Raw genomic sequence first — 26,385 nt, forward strand, 5'->3', positions numbered from 1 at the left:
GTGAACATTCTTGCACCAGCAGATGAGGTTTTGGACGCCCATGCAGCGCATACACCAGCCAGTACTGTCGTATTGTAGGGACAGCAGTGCCACCTTCTGAAGGTGGCAGGGGTAAAATACAGGGAGCGGAAGGCTATTTACAATTTGTACAGAAAGCAGATGGCAGTTATAAGAGTCGAGGGGTATGAAAGGGAAGCAGTGGTTGGGAAGGGAGTGAGACAGGGTTGTAGCCTATCCCCGATGTTATTCAATCTGTATATTGAGCAAGCAGTAAAGGAAAGAAAAGAAAAATTTGGAGTAGGTATTAAAATCCATGAAGAAGAAATAAAAACTTTAAGGTTCGCCGATGACATTGTAATTCTGTCAGAGACAGCAAAGGACTTGGAAGAGCAGCTGAACGGAATGGACAGTGTCTTGGAAGGAGGATATAAGATGAACATCAACAAAAGCAAACCGAGGATAATGGAATGCAGTCGAAGTAAATCAGCTTCTGCTGAGGGAATTAGATTAGGAAATGAGACACTGAAAGTAGTAAAGGAGTTTTGCTATTTGGGGAGCAAAATAACTGATGATGGTCGAAGTAGAGAGGATATAAAATGTAGACTGGCAATGGCAAGGAAAGCGTTTCTGAAGAAGAAAAATTTGTTAACTTCGAGTATAAATTTAAGTGTCAGGAAGTCGTTTCTGAAAGTATTTGTATGGAGTGTAGCCATGTATGGAAGTGAAACATGGACGATAAATAGTTTAGACAAGAAGAGAATAGAAGCTTTCGAAATGTGGTGCTATAGAAGAATGCTGAAGATTAGATGGGTAGATCGCATAACTAATGAGGAGGTATTGAATAGAATTGGGGAGAAGAGAAGCTTGTGGCACAACTTGACAAGAAGAAGGGACCGGTTGGTAGGGCATATTCTGCGGCATCAAGGTATCACAAATTTAACATTGGAGGGCAGTGTGGAGGGTAAAAATCGTAGAGGAAGACCAAGAGATGAATACACTAAGCAGTTTCAGAAGGATGTAGGCTGCAGTAGGTACTGGGAGATGAAGAAGCTTGCACAGGATAGAGTAGCATGGAGAGCTGCATCAAACCAGTCTCAGGACCAAAGACCACAACAACAACAACAACAACAACAACTCCTACTACCTGCCAGTAATGTCCTATTGTAAGGACGGCAATGGCAGATCGTACAGCTACCATAGCACAGATGTGTCAACGCGATCTGTAAAGTTTCGAACCCGTTATTAGCAGTGGGATTACTGGCACGCACGCCTCTAGCCCTTCGGCCACTCACGCCGCAGCATCAACGTGCGCGGCTCCACTGGTGTCATTAGGGGATCACTTGGAATGCCGCGCCGTGGTCTTCAGCGATGAGAGAACATTCTCCTGCCTGTAGGTGTGCTGTAATGTATCCCAGTGCAGTATTCACCATCTGTACGATCGACTGGTTGCCAGAGTCAGCACCTGCATTGCCACCCATGGAGGCTACACCTCTTACTGGTGTTTCAGCACGGGTCAATTACTGGTACATCAGAACCGCTTGCGCTATTGATCTGTGAATGAAATCTTTTCATGTACTCCATATTCACTGTAGCAACAATAAATCTTGAATGGTTGGAAACTTCTAAATGGGCGTACTAATTTTTTTAGACAGTGTAGAAATAAACAACCAAAAGCGGTTATTTCTCAAAGTGGTAATTTTTTCGGGTTTAATAGCCAAGTTAAACTGCAGAAAAGAACGGTGTACGCAAATGCCGGTTGTTTCAGCGATAATAGCCTCCTCTACCTGACTGCCTTGATCCATGGCTTCCAGGATGTCGTGAAGAAAGCAATCGGCTCACAGCGCCACTTTTTGTAAAGAAAACTGTCATGCCTCCAGAGGAAGAGCGGACTTCGTTTAAATAGCTGAAGGTTTGCTTTCACTGCTCTCCCCACTGTAACGTCAATCGGAATCGCCACTCTTCCAACCAATGTACACTCTTACTGCGGTTCCTCTTGTGTAGAGATGTGCAAGCCTTGAAAACACAGAAGTTTTGGCGAACTGTTTGCTATTCGACAAAACACCCGTCCGTCAGTCTCAGAGCTATTTTGATGGCTGTGCGCTGGTAACGTCCCGAGATCCGATGCTTAAAACAGCTTCGAAACAGTTCTTCTGTTTCAGTGTCGTTTTTTCGGCTGAATAAAGCTAGAATAGGCATGAAGACTGTCGCACATTTCTGTAGTTTGTTTAAATAATTTTTTACATCTCATTCGTTCACTTTTTGAAGTCACGGCTAATTATAGTGTTTTGATTTTATCAGCCACATACCAGCGAACTGACAAACTGGGACAGCGGTTCCGAATACCGAATAGTAGGCATAGGTTTTCTGCTACCTATATTCCACTACTGGCCATTAAAATTGCTACAACAAGAAGAAATGCAGATGATAAACGGGTATTCATTGGACAAATATATTATACTCGAACCGACATGTGATTACATTTTCACGCAATTTGGGTGCATAGATCCTGAGAAATCAGTACCTAGAACAACCACCTCTGGCCGTAATCACGGCCTTGATACGCCTGGGCATTGAGTCAAACAGAGCTTGGATGGCGTGTACAGGTACAGCTGCCCAGGCAGCTTCAACACGATACCACAGTTCATCTACAGTAGTGACTGGCGTATTGTGACGAGCCAGTTGCTCGGCCACCATTGACCAGACGTTTTCAGTTGGTGAGAGATCTGGAGAATGTGCTGGTCAGGGCAGCAGTCGAACATTTTCTGTATCCAGAAAGGCCCTTAAAGGACCTGCAACATGCGGTCGTGCATTATCCTGTTGAAATGTAGGGTTTCGCAGGGATCGAATGAAGGGTAGAGCCACGAGTCGTAACACATCTGAAATGTAACGTCCACTGTTCGAAGAGCCGTCAATGCGAACAAGAGGTGACCGAGACGTGTAACCAATGGCATCATGCCGGGTGATACGCCAGTATAGTGATGACGAATACACGCTTCCAATGTGCGTTCACCGCGATGTCTCCAAACACGGATGCGACAATCATGATGCTGTAAACAGAACCTGGATTCATCCGAAAAAATGACATTTTGCCATTCGTGCATCCAGGTTCGCCGTTGAGTACACCACCGCAGGCGCTCCTGCCTGTGATGCAGCGTCATGGGTAACCGCAGCCATGGTCTCCGACCTGATAGTCCATGCTGCTGCAAACGTCGCCGAACTGTTCGTGCAGATGGTTGTTGTCTTGCAAACGTTCCCATATGTTGACTCAGGGATCGAGACGTGGCTGCACGATCCGTTACAGCCATGCGGATAAGATGCCTGTCATCTCGACTGCTAGTGATACGAGGCCGTTGGGATCCAGCACGGTGTTCCGTATTACGCTCCTGAACCCACCGATTTCATATTCTGCTAACAGTCATGGGATCTCGACCAACGCAAGCAGCAATGTGGCGATACGATAAACCGCAATCGCGATAGGCTACAATCCGACCTTTATCAAAGTCGGAAACGTGATGGTACGCATTTCTCCTCCTTACACGAGACATCACAACAATGTTCCACCAAGCAACGCCGGTCAACTGCTATTTGTGTATGAGAAATCCGTTGGAAACTTCCCCCATGTCAGCACGTTGTAGGTGTAGCCACCGGAGCCGGCCGCGGTGGTCTAGCGGTTCTAGGCGCTCAGTCCGGAACCGCGCGTCTGCTACGGTCGCAGGTCTGAATCCTGCCTCGGGCATGGATGTGTGTGATGTCCTTAGGTTCGTTAGGTTTAAGTAGTTCTAAGTTCTAGGGGACTGATGACCACAGATTTTAAGTCCCATAGTGCTCAGAGCCATTTTTTTTTTGGTCGCCACCGGCGCCAACCGTGTGTGAATGCTCTGAAAAGCTAATCATTTGCATATCACAGGATCTTCTTCCTGTCGATTAAATTTCGTGGTGTAGCAATTTTAATGGCCAGTAGTGTATATACACATATTTTGAGTATGCCATAGCAATAACTTATTTCCAATGTGCTTGATGGAAATGGCTGTCCAAACATAGCAGTGTCCTCTGTTGGTACCGTCGCGTGACGTACTGGTGTTTCGTTTGCAGATAACGGCAAGATGAAGAAGCCACTGGAGCTGGCTGTTGCGGCGGCAGCGCTGAAGGGCAAAGAGCAGAAGATCCTGGAGGCGGCGCAGCAGCAGCAGATGGTCCAGCAGCAGCCACCACAGCTGCCAGAGGAAGACGACGACGAGGATGACGACGAGGAGGAGGAGGACGAGCTGCCCGAGGACGAACTCAGCGAGGACGACGAGGACGAAGATGCGGTCAGTGCTCGAGCTTTCGACTCGAACACCTTCCTCCTCATCGCCGTACTCTTTATTTCATACTACTTTCTCATCCTTCTCCGTGTCCCTTCTTTACTCTTATGACTAATCTCCTCATCTCCATCCTCCTCATTTCATAATACTTTTTCGTCCTCGTACTTCTCGTAACTTTTTCACTGTTCTTAGAACTTCTCACCTCATCCGAACACTCGTAATGTTATGCTACTTTCTCTTAAATCTACATCTCCGTCTCCTCCTCTTACAGCTTTCTTCTCATCCCCATACTCGTAATTTCGTAATACTTTACCTTCCTTCTCCATCTCCTTCCCGTCATCTCTCTTCTACTGTTGTAACTTTCTCATCATCCCTATCCTCCTAATTATGAAATACTTCCTCTTCCTTCATAATCTCCTCTTCTCCACTCTAATCTTATGTATTCCTCCTCTCAGTCTTGTACTTCTTGCTCTTCCTTTACCATCTCTTTCACCTCTCAGCCTCCTCCACCCTTACATCTTCATCACACCACCCACTTAATTTAATGCTGCTAAGCCTTCCTTGTACATCTATATCTCTTCCTCCTCATGTCCATCCTCTTAATTTTATACCACTTTTGCTTCCTTAAACACGTTCTCTCCTCCTCTTCTCTACTCTTACAGCTTTCTTCTCATCACCAGCCTCTTCACTTCATACTATTCTCTATTCATTCTCAATCTCTTCTTCTGCTTTCTCCTCAAATTTCCTTGCTACATTCTTCTTTCTTCTTCTTCCATCTTTCCTTTGCACATCTTCACCTACCTACCGTTTTTCTTTTGCTACTGTCTTTTCTTCTCCTCAGTTACTTCTAATATTCCTCACATCTGTGCACTTTTTCTCTTATAAATTTTTTTACCTTCCCCTTCACACATCCGCTTGTATGGTGCGTCCTTCTCCTCCTCCTCCTCCTGCTCCTCCTTTACCTTTCCATTTTATTCTGTTACTTTTTAGGGCACCATACTGGAATCTATAAAAATGGAACACTTACAGGATCATTTTGATATCAGTCTGCCTAACTGTCCAAAACCCTTTTTACTCCTGAACGGGTAGACATATCAAGTTGAAATTTATGTCACGTATTATGGTCAATGGTTCCTTGGCTACGTAAAAAAGTGAAGTTTGTAAGTCAATGGAATCATAAGGTGAGGCCATCTATGTCACGTGTTTTGATACTCGGAAACTCACTCATCAAAATCTGTAGGGTGCTCCCCCCTTGAGGTAGAATCTTTAAAGCTAGCAGGAGGGAAGAATTCGCAGTGCAAGTAAAGGATAAGAAGCAGAAAATTGTTAATATGTAATTATATCACAGAAAAAATATTTCTTTTGTCATTCGTTATATGACTTTAAACTTGAAATTAAAACGTTTTCGTAAGTCTGGGAATCCCTGGGACCAATATCTTGCTAGTATCAATGTCGATAACAGGCAAAAATCGTGGAGATCCTCAAATTCCAGTACGGGTGAACTGCCTATATACATTATTAAGTTTGTAACGGAACACTCAGTACGTGAGTCGTACCTGCACCTGACCAATTTTTTTGTTCTTCATTCTCTTCCTCCCATACCCTGTTCTCATACTGCTTTCTCCTCTTTATTTATCTCATGTTCCACTGTATTTTTATTACTTTCACTTTCTTCTTCTCCTGATTCTCATCTTCTTTCTCATTTACTTCCAATTTCTGCTCCTCCTCCATCTTCTATTATCCAATTCTGGTCTTACTGATCATCAGACTTTTCGCAAGTGATGGAGATAAAAATCCAAACCTCCATATAGGAAAATTGTTTGGTAAATAAAAATGTAAATGTCGTGTGACTAGGGCCTTCTGTCGGGTAGACCGTTCGCCAGGTGCAAGTCTTTCGATTTGACGCCACTTCGATGACTTGCGCGTCGATGGGGATGAAATAATGATGATTAGGACAACACAACACTCAGTCCCTGAGCGGAGAAAATCTCCGACCCAGCCGGGAAACGAACCAGGGCCCTTAGGTTTGACATTCTGTCGCGCTGACCACTCAGCTACCGGGGGCGGACATTTGATAAATGTGATGCATACTTTTCATTCTTGTGTTTTATTCAGGCACCTTCTAGAATGTGTTGTTTGTGTATTTTTCGTCTTTCGGAGTGATTTTTCAATTCTCCTTCTTGCTTTTGCAGTTTTGCTTTCTACGTGCATATCTGGGAGTACACCAAGCCTGCTGTCTTACACATATACTATGGCACCACTTTTCCCTTTGTCTCCTTCTTACGAGGATGGTTTGGTAAGTCTGGTAAATTTCCATGAAATAATGAAACTTCTTTATTGCGCCTTCGTGGTTGGTAAGCTTGATTATTCCAAGAATCATAATAAAATTTCAAAGAAGTACAGCGTACAATTCATTGTTGACAGTCACCTGAATTGGTCAGTGTGTCGACTGCGACCGGAAATGAAGACAAGCAAGTTTTGTGCTGTTATTAAACAACTTCATTTGAAGGGTTGGACTCTGTAAAAATAAAAACAGAACTGGATGAAGTTCATGCGGTCTCTGCACCATCATTGAAGACCTTTTATTTCTGGAATAATTAATTTAAACGTGGTTGGACAATCACTGAAGACGAAGCGCGTTCCAGGTGTCCTGTTGAGGTCACCACAAAGGAAACCATTGACAGAATCCGTCATGAGGAATGCAAGGCCACCGAATAACAATTTGCGAGGTTGCTGAGACTGTATGCATCTCAAGTGGAGTGTATAATATCCTGCACGTAGAATTGGCTATGCATGAGCTGTGTGCGACGTGGATGCCGCTACTGCTCACTGAGGATCAAAAGCACATTCGGCACAACTTTTCGACACAATGTCTGCTATGTCTGATCGCAATCCGCAAGACATTTTGCGCCGGCTTGTAACTGCTGATGAAGCCTGGATGCATCATCACACAGAGCCGAAACGGCAGTCAGAACAATGGACAAAGGCTGCTGAAAGTGCACCGAAGAAGGCGAAGACCATTTTGTCAGCTGGTGAGGTGATGGCCGTTGTTTTTTGGGATTCCCAAGGAATAATCTTCATAGATTACTTGGAAAAAGACAGAACCGTAACTGGACCCTGTTATGCTTCATTGTCGAATCGTTTTAAACTTGCGTTGGCTGAAGATAGATGAAGGTTGGCACGCAAAAATATGCTCTTTCACCAGGAAAGTGCACCATCCCAGACACACACACACACTATTACAATGGAGAAACTACCGGAATTGAGCTTTGAACTGGTTCCTCATTCACCCTGTTCACTAGATTTAGCCGCAAGTGACTGCTTCCTGTTCCCTAATTTGAAGCTTTGGCTTGATGGGGGAAAAAAATTATCAAGTGAGTAAGTGATGGTTGCAGTCAACGAGTATTTTGCAGAGTTTGACAGAACCTATTTCCCCGATGGGATGAAAAAGCTGGAGCATTGATGAACCAAGTGTATATCTCTCAAAGGAATCTATGGCGAGAAGTAAGATAAATTGTTTTCGGTACAAACATTTTTTCTTGCTTTCTTACCAGACTTTGTCTGTAGACCATTTACATAGAATACGGCAAGTGCTAGCAAAGAGCTGGGAATTCGCAAAAATGTTCACTGTCTTTTTGTGGACTTCCAAAATCGTATGATAGTGTGAATAGACAATCAATATGGCAAGACTCAAAAGGGCTCTAGTTGCCAGAAAACTCATAAAACTGACACAGATATGCACCTAGGAGACAACATGCATGGTGAAAGTAAATGGAAACATATAAAAGAACTTCAAGGTGAGGACTGGAGTGCGACAAGGAAAGTGCCTCTCCGCTCTTCTGTTTAACCTGGTACTGGAGAGAAGGTAGCAAGCCTGGAGACAGGAATACAGCTAGGAAGAAGGATCAACACCCTGGCCTATGCGGGTGATGTAATTTTAATAGCAGAGAAAGAGCAAGACCTGGTTCAGATGACGAGAACACTAACGGAAGACTTGTAAATAATAGATTTCGGCTATCAGTCGTCCTTTTCAAATTTTATTGGCAGATCTAGATTTCAGCTAAAAACTAGCCATTCTCAATGCTAAGACTACAACAGGTACATAGATGACGTCATAAAAAAAGTTGCAATTAATGGCTTTACTCAAATGGTTTGTATATTACACACCACTATCATTTTTGATCAATGCATGTAATGGCTGTTGGTCGGGCTTCATCCACAGTTCATTGAATACTAATGTTTGTGGAAGGCGGGCAGTGTGGAGAACACATCGGTTGGTTACACGGCGCCATCTATGTGAACTACGTATAAACCTCAAGGGAAGTAAACCACTTCAAATTTAATTACGTAAAATGGAACGTAAGTAAAATTCCTACATTGTCGTCCGACTTATATTATATTTATCATCAAGTAATAAATATGATGATTTATCATCAAGTAATAAATATGATGATAACTATGAAATAAGTCGGACGACAATGTAGGAATTTTACTTACGTTCCATTTTACGTAATTAAATTTGAAGTGGTTTACTTCCCTTGAGGTTTATACGTAGTTCACATAGATGGCGCCATGTAACCAACCGATGTGTTCTCCACACTGCCCGCCTTCCGCAAACATTAGTATTCAATGAACTGTGGATGAAGCTCGACCAACAGGCATTACATGCATTGGCCAAAAATGATAGTGGTATGTAATATACAAACCATATGAGTTAAGCCATTAATTGCAACTTTTATATGACATCATCTAACTATGTACCTGTTGTATTCTTAGCATTGAGAATGTCTAGTATCTAGCTGAAATCTAGACCTGCCAATAAAATTTCAAAAGAACGACTGATAGCTGAAATCTGTTATTTACAGGTCGATATAATAGTTGCTGCTTGCAACAGCCTTCTGAATGGAGGATAACCTGACTAATGGAAGAAGTAGTGAGAGCAGGCCTGAAGGTGAATATGGATAAGACAAAATACCTCGTAGCAGAGAAAATGATAACAGACCCCTGAAGGTGGAGGACAAAGTCACTGAAAGGATAAAAGAGTTTAAATATCTTGGGGCTACACTCAATGAAAGGAACGAGATATACCAGGAAACTGCAGCACGAATACAAACTGGAAACAGTTCAAGGTTTGCTCTGGGAAATCTGTTATAGTCCCGGCTTCTATCGAGATCCTCAAAGACAAAGATGTACAAGACAATAATACAACCTGTAGGCTAATATGGAGCAGAGACCTGGACCATCACCCAAAAGATGGAAAGGAAACGCCTAACATTTGAGAATGCCATCCTCAGACAGAGTTTTGGGCCAGTGAATGATGGATATGAATGAAGGAAAAGAAAGAACTGTGAATTGCAGGAGTTATACAAGTCGATGGACCTCGTGGCAGTGATCAAAGAAAGAAGACTGAAGTGGTATGGACACGTAACGCGTCGAGAAGGCCAGATCATCAGGCAGGTAGTGGAGGAAGATATTAGAGGCAAAAGATCACGGGGAAGACCACGTCTCCCGTGGGTTGATCAGGTCAGAGACGATATGAGTACACTGGGGCTGTCTCAAGAAGAATACGTGGACCGAGGACGCTGGAGGAGGCTGATTGGTGAGGCCGAAGACCGACTGCGGTTTGTGTGGTCAACGTAGTAACCATGTAAGTTTTTACCAGACTCATCAAACCATCCTCGTATGCCTACCCTTCTGTCTGGATAGATAATCTTTACTGTGTCTTCCCCATGTCTCTCAAGGGGTCGACCGAAGCGTCCGATCCTATCCGTCGGCTTTGACCCGTGACGTAAGGCTGTTGTGGTGTGTGACGTAACGACGGCGCGGAATTCAGTTTGTGAGAGTGGCGTGTTCGTAAGTGCCGTTTTGATGTAATCGTTGGTGCTCACTGGTGGTGTGTTAGGTGATGTTTCTGGTTTAGTGTGCGTGTGTGGCATATTGTTGCGGTCGGTGGTCATGGGGTTCATTTGCGTAATAGCATTGAACGTGTGTGGTATCGGGACTGTGCTTTCAGCGAAATATTTTTCAGTGTGTCAAGGAATTTAGTTTTGTTATTTCGACGTTATTGTAGTTTTTTATTGTTCGTCGTGTGTGAATTTTGGTAAATTGCTTTTTAATGTCTTTGGTAGGTATGGATATGACTGACTAGGTCAACAGTTTTCGGTTGTCGGCGATGATGGGGGAACAATGCGTTGTCTCTAATAAAATTTCTTCAACTATTCGGATTTTTGGATGTCGTGAAGTGTTCAGTACGTCGTGAAGAAATGAGGCTTACTAAAGTTCCGGCGTCTCGGACCAGGGACGGCTGTATGTGGAGATGTCGTAAGGATAACAGGTCAATTTTGTTGGTTTGTTTTGTTTTTTGAGGTAGTGATGATTGTGGATGTGGTTGTAGTTTTGGGTTTTAAGATTTGGTATCGGTAGTTTCTGTTGACCTATATAGGTCAAGGGAAGTGTTCGATTCCAATGTGTGATTTTGAGTGTTCCGGTATCGGGAGTTGCTGTTGAGCTATATAGGTCAAGGGAAGTGTTCGATTCCAATTTGTGTGTTCGGGAGCTGCTGTTAAGCTATATAGGCCAAGGGAAGTGTTATTTGTGGGTTCAGGAGCTGCTGTTGAGCTATTTAGGTCAAGGGAAGTGTCCAGAGGATATTGTGTTTAGTGGAATTTGGGGAGTTTTGTGTTGTCGGTTTTTTTCGTCGTTTTCTGTTGTTTGGTATGGTATGGTGACGTGTGTCTAAATTTTTTTTATATTTACTTTGTCCCCACCCAAAAACCCCCAATTTCCCACGCATGTCTCGTTAGTTTCATTAGGGTTTTTGTGGAACGTGTGTGTGTTGGTGTATCAATGTATTTTCGCATTTGTGGTCATGTTTACGTAATGACGTCATAGGCGCCATATTGGAGTTGTAGTGTATGGTCGTTTCCGCCACATTTGTGACGTCATGGGTCAAAGTAGACGAGTGGAATCGGACGCTTCTGTATTTCCCTCTCAAGTAATCCAATTACACTCATGTATTAGAGCAGCACTTTTTATCTGTGAGCGTTCATTTTCCTCGCTATCTCGGATTAGGTGAATGCCAGACAAGGCTGATAGTTAACGCAAGTGCTTTTGTTTCAGGACCAGGAACAGGATCAGGAGCAACAGGAACAGGACGACGCCGTGACAGACGAAGAGGACGAGACGGAGGAGGGCGCCGGTGATGACTACGATGATGATGACGAGGAAGATGAGGGTGCTGTGGACAAGGAGCAGGATGCGAGCAGCGCGTGAGTACTGGGGATTCCCCCGTCAGGTCTTGAGAGTTCTGGGGACTCCCCTCCCATGTCGCATGTGTGACCAATGGTCCTGTGACTTCCAAGTAGAGATGGGTCGAACTCGTTCATTCCCGTGAACTACTTCATTCATTTCACTCTTTGCCGTGAAGCGTTCAAATGAAGTAGTTCATTCGTGAAGTATGGAAGCCTGTCGAAGTTGCCCAGTTCGCCGCTCAGCCGCTGCTGCGCTCGCTTCGCCTCGCTCGTACAATGAAGCTTCGTAATACTTCATAATTTTACCAACAGATGGCCGAACTATGCAGTAACGTGCACGCAACGTTTTACGATCTTACAGCGTCTGAGTTAACTTAAATAGAGCATGGTCGAAGGGGACAAAGGAAAGATAAACAGAGAAGCCTGTCACATATAAAGAAGGCATTATATTTAATCTTGCTCGAAATTTTCTCATGAAGCGTCCAAAAAAGTCTATCTGCCAAATGAAATATTATTTGTTGTATTCATGAACTAAAAAATAGGGCTACCAACGAAATGCAGTCCAATTTTAAGTTCCTTGTAAAATTTAATCCAAAATAGAATGAGTATGTTTACAACTGTCACAGTCTATATACCTACGTTAAGTAATTATTCACAAGTTTTCCTGTAGATTTTATTTTTGTTGAGAATAATGACTCTCCAGATTCAAAACGTAAACTGTCACCTGTAGTCATTGGTACGATTTCATGTAAAATTCCTCTTTCAGTGTTATTAACAAACCTTTTATTTTCATGTTGGCTGTGCGTGCTCACACAGCCAGCCCCTTCGTTTATATCTTTAATATTCATTTGTCTGCAAGCGCCGCCAACGGTAGGCTACCCGTAGACGCGAAGTATAAACACACAAATAGTCACGAGTAATGTCAGCACTGCACTTAGCAGCTGACGCTGCCTTCCCCTCACCTCCCCAACAGGCAGCAGAGGGAGGACTGAAGTGAAGGGAGAATGAGTGACGTAGCGCCGATGTAGTGGAGAGGGAGAGGAGAAGAGAGTGAGTGAACTAGAAAAAAGTGTGGAGTGTGCTATCTGTGAAGAGTTTGAAGTACCAGTTCATTGAAATTGAGTGGTTAGTTCACACTTCACTGAAGTGAAGCGTTCATTTGAACGACTCATTCACGAGCTCCCCATCACTACTTCCAAGGAGCCGTGGTCATCAGCGATTCTCCTACCACGTTGCGTCAGTTTTTCGCAATCCCTTATAGGGACTTAGGATGATTTGGACAGAATTTCTACTTGGTGCAATGAAAGCCGAGAGAGGGAGAAGGGGGGGGGGGGACAGGTGAGAGAGAGAGAGAGAGAGGGGGGGGGGAGGGGGAGAGGAGAAGAAGGGATAAAAAGCTCTCAACAACTCGAAGGCTGACTGGTATACCGTAGTGTTTTGCTGGGCGTGATCCTGTTGGAGGTGGTATGCCATTGCCTTTCTCCAACCATTGAGCTGAGTTCCAGGAAGTTATAGGGGGACCTATGGCTTAACGTGCCCTCGGAACTAAGGTGCATCTCGACATTTTTCACTCCAACCAACAATTCGAGTGGTGAAACACGTTAAAAAGCCGCAGATAAAAGTCCTTGGATTGGGCGGTGTTAGGGGTCTGTGAACCGACAGTAATTTTTACTATATCATTAGCAAATGAAAAAAAAAAAAAAAAAGCCACGGCTTGTGGAGCAGGAATGTAAAGTAGAAGCATTTCCAGAGAAGCTGGCAATCCGCTACCTTAAAGTGTATAATAACTTCCTTCATTTATTTGACCAATGCAGTACGCAGGTTAATGTATACTTTTAACGATAACGCCATTAAGGGGACCACACCGTGGTTCAGGTCGAAAAAAATCTATTTTCGCTTTTCATCATATTTCGATAGAGTACGGTTTTTATTAAGTACTCTGTAAAGGATTTTGCCGAAAAAAAATTTTTTTCGAGCATTTAAAGAGCACTTTCCTACCACGTGCATATATTTTAGATATTTATATCCCCTACATTTCACTTTAGGGATTTTTTTTTTACTCCCGAGTGTGTTGGCTATCCTTGAAATGCAACGGTCGGTATTCTTTTGTTTCTGCTGTTTGTAAAAAACACGCTTTCAAACACGCGGTTAGTTTTGTTCAAGTGTGATTGCGAGTAATTGTTATACTTACGTCTGCAGTGCTTGTTTACGTGTGTTTTGTTGTGTTTATTGAAGATGACGAAACGTAAAGGCATTTTCAAGAAACGACAATTTAGAGGAAAAAAATTTAGAAAGCTTTCTGTGCAAAAGGTTATGTCGCCTGGCAACGATGTTTCTAATTGTAATTCTTCAACAAGTGCGTCATCAAAGAAGCTCTCAACATTTCAAGAGTGTTACACCGACTTTGCTGTAAGTGACAAGGTGTGCAGTAACATTATTATAAATTTGAGAATATTATCAGATGTAATTTCTATATTTGTACAATATAGACTGTGAAAATTTGTGAGTGTGCCAGTGGGAGAAAAGGCTTAGCAATTGCTCTGGATTTAATTTGCACTAAATGCTCAGCTGTGATTTCATTTATGAGTTCTTCAAAACCAGATGCAAGTGGCCCTTATGAAATCAATACTAGATTAGTGCATGCCTTACGATCCATTGGCAAGGGCATGGCTGCAGGGAGAACATTTTGTTCAGTGATGAACTTACATCAGCCACCAAATAAATTTGAAAAACTGACTGCAGTATTAGAGAAAGCTGTCTGTGAGGTCAGTGAGGAAAGCATGAAACTGGCTGCTGGGGAAGTAGTGGAAGAAAATGATGGATGTTCGGATACTGCAGTTACACTTGATGGAAGTTGGTAGAAACGTGGACATACTTCTCTGAATGGAGTAGTGACTGCCACGAGTGTAGACACTGGAAAAGTGTTAGATGTGGAGATAATGTCGAAGTACTGCAAATGTTGTAAAGTCAATGAACATAAAAACACAACTGTGTGGCTAATTTTAGTGGATCAAGTGGGGGTATGGAAGTTCATGGAGTACAACAAATATTTCATCGCTCCGTAGAAACAAGAGGCGTACGGTACACCAAATACTTGGGCGGTGGTGACAGTAAGGCATACAACAACGTGGGGAACTCTAAGCCTTATTGAGATGCCGTTATTAGCAAAATAGAATGTGTAGGCCTACACCAACGGAAATTTTTTCTTTGGCTTCTTTCCACGTAAGCATTCGACTTTGAGTGTAGGAACGCTGGTCGCCGCGTGTAATCCGACCTGACTCGGTTTGATCTTCCATTTTAAAATTGAATTACTCACGACACAGCTACGCGAACCAGCAAACACATATACGACCGACACGTCTTAAGTCTCACACACAACTTAAATGATTTTCAATTTGATCACATCACAGAAACGGTCGCGCATGGGCACTGTGCAGGACTTTTGAAATGACCCTCGTAATTTAAATTTGCGGCAAATTTCATGAGATTTCAACCTCCGAGCATCCGAAAATAGAATAACTTCAGTGAACTTGCTGTCGGCGTGTCTGAGTCACTCCATTTTAAACAAACACTAGATGAACACTAATGACTTGTTTCGACTGGCGCTCGCTCCCAGTTAACGTCCTTTCCGCTAGCAACCGCTTCCCGTGAACCGCAGTCACGAGTTGTTTGACGTACGAACAAAGTGAATGCTGCTTCCTGCAGCTGTTGTCGCTCCTGGATGTGACCTCACCGCTGGATTTCCTCAGCCTTTCCACACGTCGCGTTGCGCGAGTATCCCGCGGTGGCTCTGTCATAGAGGGGGCACAAAGCAGCTAGAGACGTGCCAACTGCATTTTTATTAGCGTATTTCACGATTAGTAGGAATCACTGACAGGGGCGAGAAAGTACACGATAATACTTCGTAGAAACAAAACTGTTACGGTAGACATGGAGCAAAAAATAAGGCGTTTGCCAAGTAACTGCAAATGTGTGGCTACGTGCCGTCCACTGACTTCTGTATGAAATATTGTCTCAGTTGGTACAAACCAATGATCCTACCCCACCCCCGATTTTTTAAAGAATAAAAAAGCTTCAGACGTCTAATTACGTCACAATTCAGTAAACAATAAAGAACACCCTTGCCGAATTTTGTCTAGATAGGCGCCACTTTAAGTAATACAGTGTCAAAGATCAAGTTCAGAGACGGAAGTATCAGAACCATTTGAAATCTGTACAGGGGTGAGACAAGGTGACCTGCTCTCTCCATTGCTTTTCAACTGTGTCCTGGAAAACAACCGTACCGCCAGATTATGGGATTCAAATTGGACACAAAAGAAATGGCCTCAGTGGAAACTGTTTGGCTTTTACTGATGATCTGGCACTCATTGCAAATAATATTGACGAAGCTAAGGTTCAAGTGTCCAGCCTACAACCAATTGCTGCTAAGACTGGTCTAAACATAGCATTTAACAAAACTGAATTCGTCACAAACATCAAACACGCTCCTCCTCATACTGAAATACAACGAGAGAAAATCAAGCAGTCGAAGAAACTTAAATATTTCGGAGAAATAATTACACCTGATGGTTCAGAAAATGCAGCTGTAGAAAGTAGGTGTTCTAAACTAGAAGTGCTTTTCATCTGTACAAAGACTTATACAAAATCAAAAGCCTGTCTTTAAACCTAAAACGTTGTCATTATAAGAGCGTAATTAGACCGTCAGCTTTGTACGCATCAGAATGTTTAAACATGACGAAGAAAGGACCACATCGAAAACTTGAAATAAGACTGGAAAATTTTGAGGAAAATCCTATCAATGAAAACGGTGAATTCCGCCGAAGACACAACTGTGAATTATACGAACATGCAGAAGACATTGTTACCAGCATGAGGAAGTGGAGATTGATGCTTTTTGGTTATCTGGAAAGAATGAACCCGCAAAGACTTACTCATCGCATACATTCATCAATTTCAAAAACAAAATCGTATTCAAAATGGGCAAGCCAAGTTAAAAAGGATTTACAGGACGCTGAAATTTCATTTGATGACATTCAGGATCGAGAAGTTTTCAGAGAAAAAGTCAAAATTACTAAAAACGTTATTTCGCTTACTATGCAAATGGCCAAAACAGAGAAAAGAAGCACAGTTAGCCAAAATGAAAATCTACTCTCAGGGGAGAGATAAAAATCTTCGTGGTCCATAGCAGGCCAAAACGATAGCAAAAAAAAAAAATTTTTTTTTTTGACAATAAGCATGAAAACCTAAATGGTTGAAGACGCAAAACCTTAATTATATAGATGTAATTACGTTAGTATTATTCACCAATAGTGTGTGAGAAAGTCAAGAGAAGACTGAATGAGTGTAGGTTCGGTAATTTTTTGCTCTGTTTGAAGAAAACCTACTTATTACGTATCTCAACGTTTATAACGTCGTGTCTTCTGAATTGCGTGCGTTTTTTTGCAGGTATATTCGGTAGTATACGAGGTCTGTTCAAAAAATTCCGGAACATTCGTAATTTTGCGTCAGTGGTGTGTTGGAACGAAGTGCGGTTGGCATCCATGCACACGCCTCTGTTTAACTGCCGGAAGTTTCATTGTTGTATTTCTGTTAATTATTGTGCAACGCTGCATTGAGTAGAATCTTGTGTCGCACAGTTTATGAATTTCGGGATGTCAAGAGTTAGAGAAGCAACGCATCTGCATTAAATTTTGCGTGAAACTCGTGAAGACCTTTACAGAGACACGCTAAATAATGCAGAAAGCCTATGGTAATGAGTGCTGAAGGCGTACTCGATGTTATGAATTGTTCACACGGTTCAAAAATCACCGGACGGAAGTTAAGATGGCTCTCGTTCAGAAAGTCCTTCGACGTCTACCGACCGACTTTGAAGGATTAGTTCATCACGAATTCGTGTCGCAGGGAGAAACTGTTAATCGATTCTACCATCGTAACGTGTCGCGACGCCAGCGAGAAAATTTGAGAAGGAAAGGGCTTGAAATGTGGCGAGACAATTCATATCTCTCGCATCACGATAACACACTCGCACATTCATTCCTGTCCGCCGCTCGTGGTCTCGCGGTAGCGTTCTCGCTTCCCGAGCACGGGGTCCCGGGTTCGATTCCCGGCGGGATCAGGGATTTTCACCTGCCTCGAGATGACTGGGTGTTTGTGTTGTCCTCATCATTTCATCATCATCCAGGAAAGTGGCGAAATTGGACTGAGCAAAGATTGGGTAATTGTACGGGCGCTGATAACCACGCAGTTGAGCGCCCCACAAACCAAACATCATCATCATCACATTCATTCCCGTTGTTGCGTGACTATTGCACAGAAAACGAAATCACTGTGCTGCCTCACTTTCCGTACTCTTCAGACGTGGTCCGTTTTTCATGTACGGGCGCTGATAACCACGCAGTTGAGCGCCCCACAAACCAAACATCATCATCATCATCACATTCATTCCCGTTGTTGCGTGACTATTGCACAGAAAACGAAATCACTGTGCTGCCTCACTTTCCGTACTCTTCAGACGTGGTCCGTTTTTCATTTCCAAAGTTGAAAACCCCGTTGAAAAGACGATTTGAAACAATAGCCGAGATAAAAGAAAATTCACTGATGATGCTACGTGCGATCCAGCAAGAGGCGGGGGTAGACTGTTTCAGGAAGTGGAAACTGTGTTGGAAGCGGTGTTTCAATCGTGGAACGATAATCCATATGTAAAAGGTAAGCGTAGAAAAATTTTGTGGACGGAGTTTCGGAATTTTTTGAACAGACCTCGTATGTGTATACTGTGTGCAAACTGTGTTGCGAATAGAAGTACCAGTAATGAAGAAATAAATTAAAAAGTCACGCCTGACGCTGATGTGAAGAGTGAAAATGTAATCTATACAAATTATAAATATGTATGGATGTTTCACATCTTATCCTAAACCACTGGACCGATTTCAACCAAACTTTGTAAACGTGTCATTTATTCTCTGGAGAGAATCACTTTGGGATTAAAACCACCTACCTATCAAAGAGGTGTCAGTGTATATGAAAAAGTAGCCCGGCCGCGAGGAAACCTTTAATCTGGTTGTCCGGTATTTGAGAATGAAAGTGCTTAGAGACCTGCAACAAACTTCACACATAATTTCGAATGTTTACAAAACATTTTCTTACTCACGAACCCCACAAAATGATGAAAGGAAAGAAGTTTGCCACTCACATCATTCTCGCTGTTCAAGCAGTAAAACTGCCACACGAAGCATGACGTTTTTAACTGTTTCCATGAAATTGTGCGTACTGTATTCATATATTCCACTGAATGAAGCAGAAAAATAACATTGTACGACACTTAGCCCAGCAGCTATGACATAACACTGAATGCGTGAAAAACTATCACATGATACGAGACGTTTAAATTTATTACTAACTCTATCTGCAACACTTTCAGCAAACAGTATCCACATTTGCCGCCGAATGTACCTTCAAAAATGTAACATTGTACGACTTATGTATGTATGCATGCTTAAACCGGGGACCTAGAAACGATGGAGAGGCTTCGTCCCGCCGTAGCCCTCAGTGGTTCACAACCCCACAGCAGGCCCCAGCAGTCCACCCACTCCACCGCCGCCCCACACCGAACCCAGGGTTATTGTGCGGATCGGCCCTCAGTGGACCCCTCCCCTGGTACCGTCTCATAGCAGACAACTGTAACCCCAAATGTATGCATGGTAGAATAATTATGGTGCACGCATACGTGGAAACAGTGTTCGCACAGCAATCATCAACGCAGTTTAGCTGAGGTGGAATAAGGGGAACTAGCCCGCATTTGCCAAGGTAGATGGAAAACCACCTGAAAAACTATCCACATGCTGGCCGTCACACTGGACCTAGATGCTTATCCGCTAGGCGGATTTGTGCCGGGACCTGCATGCCTTCCTGCTCAGGAAGCAGCTCATTAGACTGCGCGGCAAGCGCTGTACGACTTACAGTTCAGGAGATATGATGTTAAATACTAAGATGTAAGAAAAAACTAGCTCGTGATGCATGAAGTTTCATTTTATTACTTGTTTGTTGCTAACTCTATTTGCAACACATTTCACACACTGTATCTACATATGCTGTTAAATGTACATAGAAAAAAATATCATTGTGCAACAAAACGTTCAGGAGATACGACGTCATAAAAATTAAGCTGTATGAAAATGAAACTGTGGGGCGAAATTCACTAGACATTCAGGTGAAATACGTGTACAAACGTGCATGAGATATGTTAAATATGTGTGAAACATTTGACATGTGCGTATGTGAACAAAGCCACAGATAAAAAGTTCATCCTGAACCCCTGGAACGATTTCAATCAAACCTGGTTGACATATTAGTTACAATCTGGAAGTAAATACTGTAGGAGTCACAAACTTCCTATTGGGGCGAGTGTGATACTGATGAGAGAGGAGGGAGGATGAGGAGATGGACAGACAGTGAGGGGGAGAGGAAGAGAGGGGCACAGATAGGAGGAGGAGGATGAGGTGAAAGAGATGGGCAAAGATAAAGGTGGGGAAAGTGCACACAGAGAGAGGAGAGGTGGAGATGGACAGCTATAGGAAAGGGGAGGAGATGGATAAGAGGCAGAGAGATGGAGGAGGAGGAGGAGATAAACAGACAGGGGAGGAGGAAGTGGAAAGAGAAAGAGGAGGAAATGGACAGAGAGAGCGGGAGCAGAAGATTAAGAAAGAGAGGGTGAGGATGAGATAGAATTACAGGTGTAGGAGGAGATGGACAGAGCAAGGAGGGAAGAGAATATGCACTAATGGAAGAAATTGTGGCAAAAAAATGCCTGGGCATTTCTGGTTTTCCCAGCTAGTTATACTACAATAAGAGCAGCTGAGTAGTTTAGGACAAGGAGTTGTGGCTGTTTTTCAAAGTACTGTAGCTGTTTTTCTCCTGAAATACATCTATTAAGTAAGTTAGAAGTAAATACCATAATTATCAGTTTGAGTAGATTAGTGTGAATCATAATTTGTTGTTAGGATGTTTTACAGGAGTAACTAGCAGCACTTGCTGTTGCCTGTTAATATATAACCTGATTCGTGCTGAAAGCTCTCCTGCATGATAGAATTGACAGAACATGAGTTGTGGAGGAATGAATGAAGTATCGTGTATAAGCACAGGTTTACATATTCGCATTCAGAGAATGTGTTAGAAACTGGTTTTCCATCAGTATAACGACTGTCCCTCTGACAGGGCCCCAGCTGCAGCCGCTCTGCCCAGCCCCACGGCTGCACCCGCCACCGCCTCCGGAGTCGGCTCGCAGGCGGCCACCCCCGTGCCCACGCCCGACCCCTACTTCACGCACTTCGACCCACGCATCGAGCACCAGGCCTACAAGGACGCGCAGCAGCGACTCGAGGAGCAGCACCGGGAGAAGGTCACTAAGGTGGGCTGACACACTGTGTGGCAGCAGTACGTGTACAACAGACAGCTTGAGACTCATACTGTAGAAACATGAACAAGCTAACTTCCTGTTTTAGCATTGCCACCCCAACAAATTTAGTAATGTGATTTTATCCATTCGAAATGATTGGTGTAAGCCTGCATCTTCGAAAAAAGTGGGTTTCATTATAAAATAACTTTCTAATATGAAACTTCCTGGCAGATTAAAACTGTGTGCCAGATCGAGACTCGAACTCGGGACCTTTGCCTTTCGCGGGCAAGTGCTTTACCGACTGAGCTACTCAAGCATGACTCACACCCCACCCTCACAGCTTTAATTCTGCCAGTACCTCGTCTCCTACCTTCCAAACTTCACAGAAGCTCTCCTGTAAACCTTGCAGAACTCGCACTCCTGGAAGAAAGGATTTTGCGGAGACATGGCTTAGCCACAGTCTGGCGGATGTTTCTAGACTGAAATATCCACTCTACGGCAGAGTGTGCGCTGATATGAAACTTCCTGGCAGATTAAATCTGTGTGCCAGACTGAGACTCGAACTCGGGACCTTTGCCTTTTGCGGGACTCACGCCCGCGAAAGGCAAAGGCAGAGGTCCCGAGTTCGTGTCTCGGTCCGGCACACAGTTTTAATCTGCCAGGACGTTTCATATCAGCGCACACTCCGCTGTAGAGTGAAAATTTCATTCTAGAAACTTTCTGATACCAGTCATAATATTCTTTTTATTTATCTTTCGCATGACATGATTCCCATTTTCAAGTGCGTTTTGTGTGTGTTATTTCATTTATTTACGGGTTTTCCAAGGTGTGATGTGCTGCATTGTTCTGTTACCTTTACCAGAATATATAAACATACACGATTTTTTAAATTAATTATTGCTCTTTATACAGGGTGTTACAAAAAGGTATGGCCAAACTTTCAGGAAACATTCCTCACACACAGATAAAGAAAAGATGTAATGTGGACATGTGTCTGGAAATGCTTAATTTCCATGTTAGAGCTCATTTTAGTTTCATCAGTATGTACTGTACTTCCTCGATTCACCGCCAGTTGGTCCTATTGAAGGAAGGTAATGTTGACTTCGGTGCTTGTGTTGACATGTGACTCATTGCTCTACAGTACTAGCATCAAGCACATCAGTACATAGCATCAACAGTTTAGTGTTCATCACGAACATGGTTATGCAGTCAGTGCAATGTTTACAAATGCGGAGTTGGCAGATGCCCATTTGATGTATGGATTAGCACGGGGCAATAGCCGTGGCGCCGTACATTTGTATCAAGACAGATTTCCAGAATGAAGGTGTCCCGACAGGAAGATGTTCGAAGCAATTGATCTGCGTATTAGGGAGCATGGAACATTCCAGCCCATAACTCGCAACTGGGGAAGACCTAGGACGACGAGGACACCTGCAATGGACGAGGCAATTCTTCATGCAGTTGACGATAACCCTGTCAGCATCAGAGAAGTTGCTGCTGTACAAGGTAACGTTGACCACATCACTGTATGGAGAGTGCAATGGGAAAACCAGTTGTTTCTGTACCAGGGAAAACCAGTTGTTTCTGTACCATGTACAGCGTGTGCAGGCACTATCAGCAGCTGATTGGCCTTCACGGGTACACTTCTGCGAATGCTTCATCCAACAATGTGTCAATCCTCATTTCAGTGCAGATGTTCTCTTTACGAATGAGGCTTCATTCCAACGTGATCAAATTGTAAATTTTCACAATCAACATGTGTGGGCTGACGAGAATCCGCACGCAATTGTGCAATCACGTTATCTACACAGATTTTCTGTGAACGTTTGGGCAGGCATTGTTGGTTATGTCTTGATTGGGCCCCATGTTCTTCCACCTACGCTCAATGGAGCACATTATCATGATTTCATATGGAATACTCTACCTGTGCTGCTAGAACATGTGCCTTTACAAGTACGACACAACATATGGTTCATGCACGATGGATCTCCTGCACATTTCAGTCGAAGTGTTCATATGCTTCTCAACAACAGATTCAGTGACCGATGGATTGGTAGAGGCGGACCAGTTCCGTGGCCTCCATGCTATCCTGTCCTCAACCCTCTTGACTTTCATTTATGGGGGCATCTGAAAGCTCTTATCTACGCAACCCCGGTACCAAATGTAGAGACTCTTCGTGCTCGTATTGTGGACGGCTGTGATACAATACGCCATTCTCCAGGGCTGCGTCAGCGCATCAGGGATTCCATGCGACGGAGGGTGGATGCATGTATCCTCACTAACGGAGGACATTTTGAACATTTCCTGTAACAAAGTGTTTGAAGTCACGCTGGTACGTTCTGTTGCTGTGTGTTTCCATTCCATGATTAATGTGATTTGAAGAGAAATGAATAAAATGAGCTCTAACATGGAAAGTAAGCGTTTTCAGACCCATGTCCACATAACATATTTTCTTTCTTTGTGTGTGAGGATTGTTTCCTGAAAGTTTGGCTGTACCTTTTTGTAACACCCTGTATAGAGTTAATAGATACGCACAGTGGAGACAAGAGCCAAAGTCAAATACCAAGGGGAGTTTTCTAAATTTGTCGTATGAGAAGTCTGTCATTGTTGATTTACACACAAGATCTGTAAAGAAATTAATTTAATGAAGAAAAGTATTTTGACATTTTTGTTACTCCGAAATGAAAGAAAATGTACATAACTAACAGGTTACATTAACTGAGAGAGCAGGGAGAAAACAGTTCTTCTAAACTGCAAATCAAATTTTGTTTGAAAATCGGCAACATTCTACATCTTTATTCTTCATGCTGCCTTTTACCACGAAAGAGCTCTGTATTCTGAGATGTAACATGGTGGTGTGTAATGTAACAAAATAGGTACATCAGAAATGATGTCCTATAATCAGGTTTTGAATTTGAAGAGTTCGTCACACGTAGTGTGCCCTCTCCCAGCACGGCAGTGCCAGACCACACAGAAGTGCTACGACATGCAGAACAATCTGACACAATTCCTTGGGTTCACTTTCATTGATCATCCTGACTTGGCCCCATCCAGTTTCCATCTGTTTACAAAACTTAAAGAACACCTTCGAAGACTTCACTTGGTGAAGAAGTGCTGCAAGCAGATGTGAGGTTGTGGCTCTGTCAGCAAACTCAAATATTCTAGTGACAGTATCAACCAACTGATCTCTTGTTGGGAGAAATGTGTTAGTTGCCAGCGTCGCTACGTTGAGAAACAAATATGTTGACATGAAGAATAAATATATAGAATGTTAACAGCACATGTTTTTAGAATGAGATTTTCACTCTGCAGTGGAGTCTGCACTGATACGAAACTTCCTGGCAGATTAAAATTGTTTGCCAGACCAAGAATCAAACTTGGAACCTTTGCCTTTCATGAGCAAGTGGTCTACCAACTGAGCTAAACAAGCATGACTCACAACCTGTCCACAGAGCTTTACTTCCACCATAACCCCTCCTACCTTCCAAACTTTACCTACTAGGAATTCTTATATCAGTGCACTCTCTGCTGCAGATTGAAAATCTCATTCTGTTCTTTGAAGTTTGAGAGGTAGGAGATGATGTACTGGCAGAAGTAAAGCTGCGAGGGCAGGTCATGCGTCATGCTTGGGTAGCTCAGTAGAACAATTGCCTGCAAAAGTCTAAGGTTCCGAGCTCAAGTCTCGGTCTGGCACTCAGTTTTATTCTGCAACGAAGTTTCAACTTTCGTTTTATTTAAAAAGCTTTGAGTTTTTCACATAAAAAATTTGGGGAATTACTTTTCAGCATGCCCTATTACCGAGCGAGGTGGCGTCGTGGTTAGCACACTGGACTCGCATTCGGGAGGTCGACGGTTCAGTCCTACGTCCGACCATCCTGATTTAGGTTTTCCGTGATTTCCCTAAATCATTCCAGGCAAATGCCAGGATGGTTCCCTTGCAAGGGCACGGCTGACTTACTTCCCTAATCCGATGAGACCAATGACCTCACAGATTGGTCTCTTCTTCCCCCCCGCCCCCCCCCCCCCCCCCCATGCCAACCTAAATATGAGTTTAGGATAAATTATAATTTAGAAATTAGAGACTGTGCTTAGCTGTGTGACAGAATTAGGAGTACCAACATGATCAAAGATATATTAAACTAAATGGGTAATATAAACAGAGACTTTTTAATATAGCTGAGGAAGCCGCCAAGTGTTTCCTGATCTTAGTGTGTTAAATTTAGCTAGTGTAAGTGCTGGGGCCTCTAGAAGTATAGTGATAGTTTATTGCAAATCTGGTGAATATAGGTTATTCTCTAATAGCCGCTTCTCTTTTCTTAACCTACTTCTGCTCCCTGTTCTCCAAACCACTGTGGAGTGCACAGTAGATAGTACCTCCAGTGTACCAATTATTGGGCCGCTTCCCGTTCCATTCACATTGAAGCATGGGAAGAATGTTTAAATGTATCTGTGCATGCTGTAACTAATCTAATGATCCCTATGCAAGTGATAAATAGGGGTTGTAGTTCCTAGATTCAACTTATAAGTTTACTTTGTAAATAGGCTTTCTTGGGGTAGTTTGCGTCTTAAAAGTGTCTGCTAGTTCAGAATGCGTGCCTTGACTCACTCTGTAAACCTGAAAATGCTCTTTCCTAATGACATATTTGGAACATGATGAATGAATTAATGTGGGATACAGGGCTGTTGGATATTATACTCACCATGAGATAGTCAGCCAATGATTTCTACTACTGACGGGTGTATTTCCTGTTGTTATCCCTGTTTCTTTCAGATCTTCTTTTACAGCTGCAGTCCTCTTTATTGTCTTATTTTAGCTTAACTAAAAGTTTCATAAAACTCCATAACTTGGTTTGTTTATCTGTTTGATTTGATTGCATTAATGTGCCCATAGAATTTTAGCCTTTAATTTTTAATATCTGAATAAGTGTGTGTGTACATTTGAATTTCCTTATTTTCTGTTAGTCTATGCATTCCTTTTGGGGCGTATGTTCTACCTAAAGTTTTCCTCAGTAGTTTTCATGCTCTCATTTCTTCATTCTCTCTCCTTCTGTCATAAACGAATATGCCAGTCCTGTAAAGATACTGCAGTTTGATGAACCTGTTGAGTGCCTCATTATTGTGTATTTTGAAATGTAGTTTTGATGTAAGTTTGAAGTCTGTTCCCAGTTTGTAGCACTGAATTCCATAAATGCTCTTTTAGAACAGCTTCATGAGTTGAGAAATCCTCCAATATTTTGTACATACAGTTTCTAGAAGTTTGCGTCTTACTCATACACCCCCCCCCCCCCCCCCTCCCACACACACACACACACACACACACCCAGAAGGGAGGAGGATGAGCATGTTAACGCCTGCTTCTGAACATGAGGACATACACCAACCCAGATCAAATCTGCCTCACGGATTAACCATGGGCAGTGGTGTGCTGGCCAGCCTGTTG

The 26,385-nt window shown here is 43.0% G+C and overlaps 1 protein-coding gene across 1 annotated transcript in view; it reads left to right on the forward strand.

Annotated features, from left to right (window-relative positions):
* Window positions 1-26,385, forward strand: part of LOC126106743 (amyloid-beta-like protein) — a 142,216-nt gene that overhangs the window by 76,813 nt on the left and 39,018 nt on the right. Inside the window, exons 3-5 of the mRNA XM_049913117.1 lie at window positions 4,093-4,310; window positions 11,424-11,572; window positions 20,765-20,957. Coding sequence (XP_049769074.1) covers window positions 4,093-4,310; window positions 11,424-11,572; window positions 20,765-20,957 — 560 coding nt within the window. The remainder of the gene's footprint in view (window positions 1-4,092; window positions 4,311-11,423; window positions 11,573-20,764; window positions 20,958-26,385) is intronic.

The sequence above is a fragment of the Schistocerca cancellata genome, chromosome 10, assembly GCF_023864275.1.
Source record: "Schistocerca cancellata isolate TAMUIC-IGC-003103 chromosome 10, iqSchCanc2.1, whole genome shotgun sequence".
Classification (NCBI taxonomy): domain Eukaryota; kingdom Metazoa; phylum Arthropoda; class Insecta; order Orthoptera; family Acrididae; genus Schistocerca; species Schistocerca cancellata.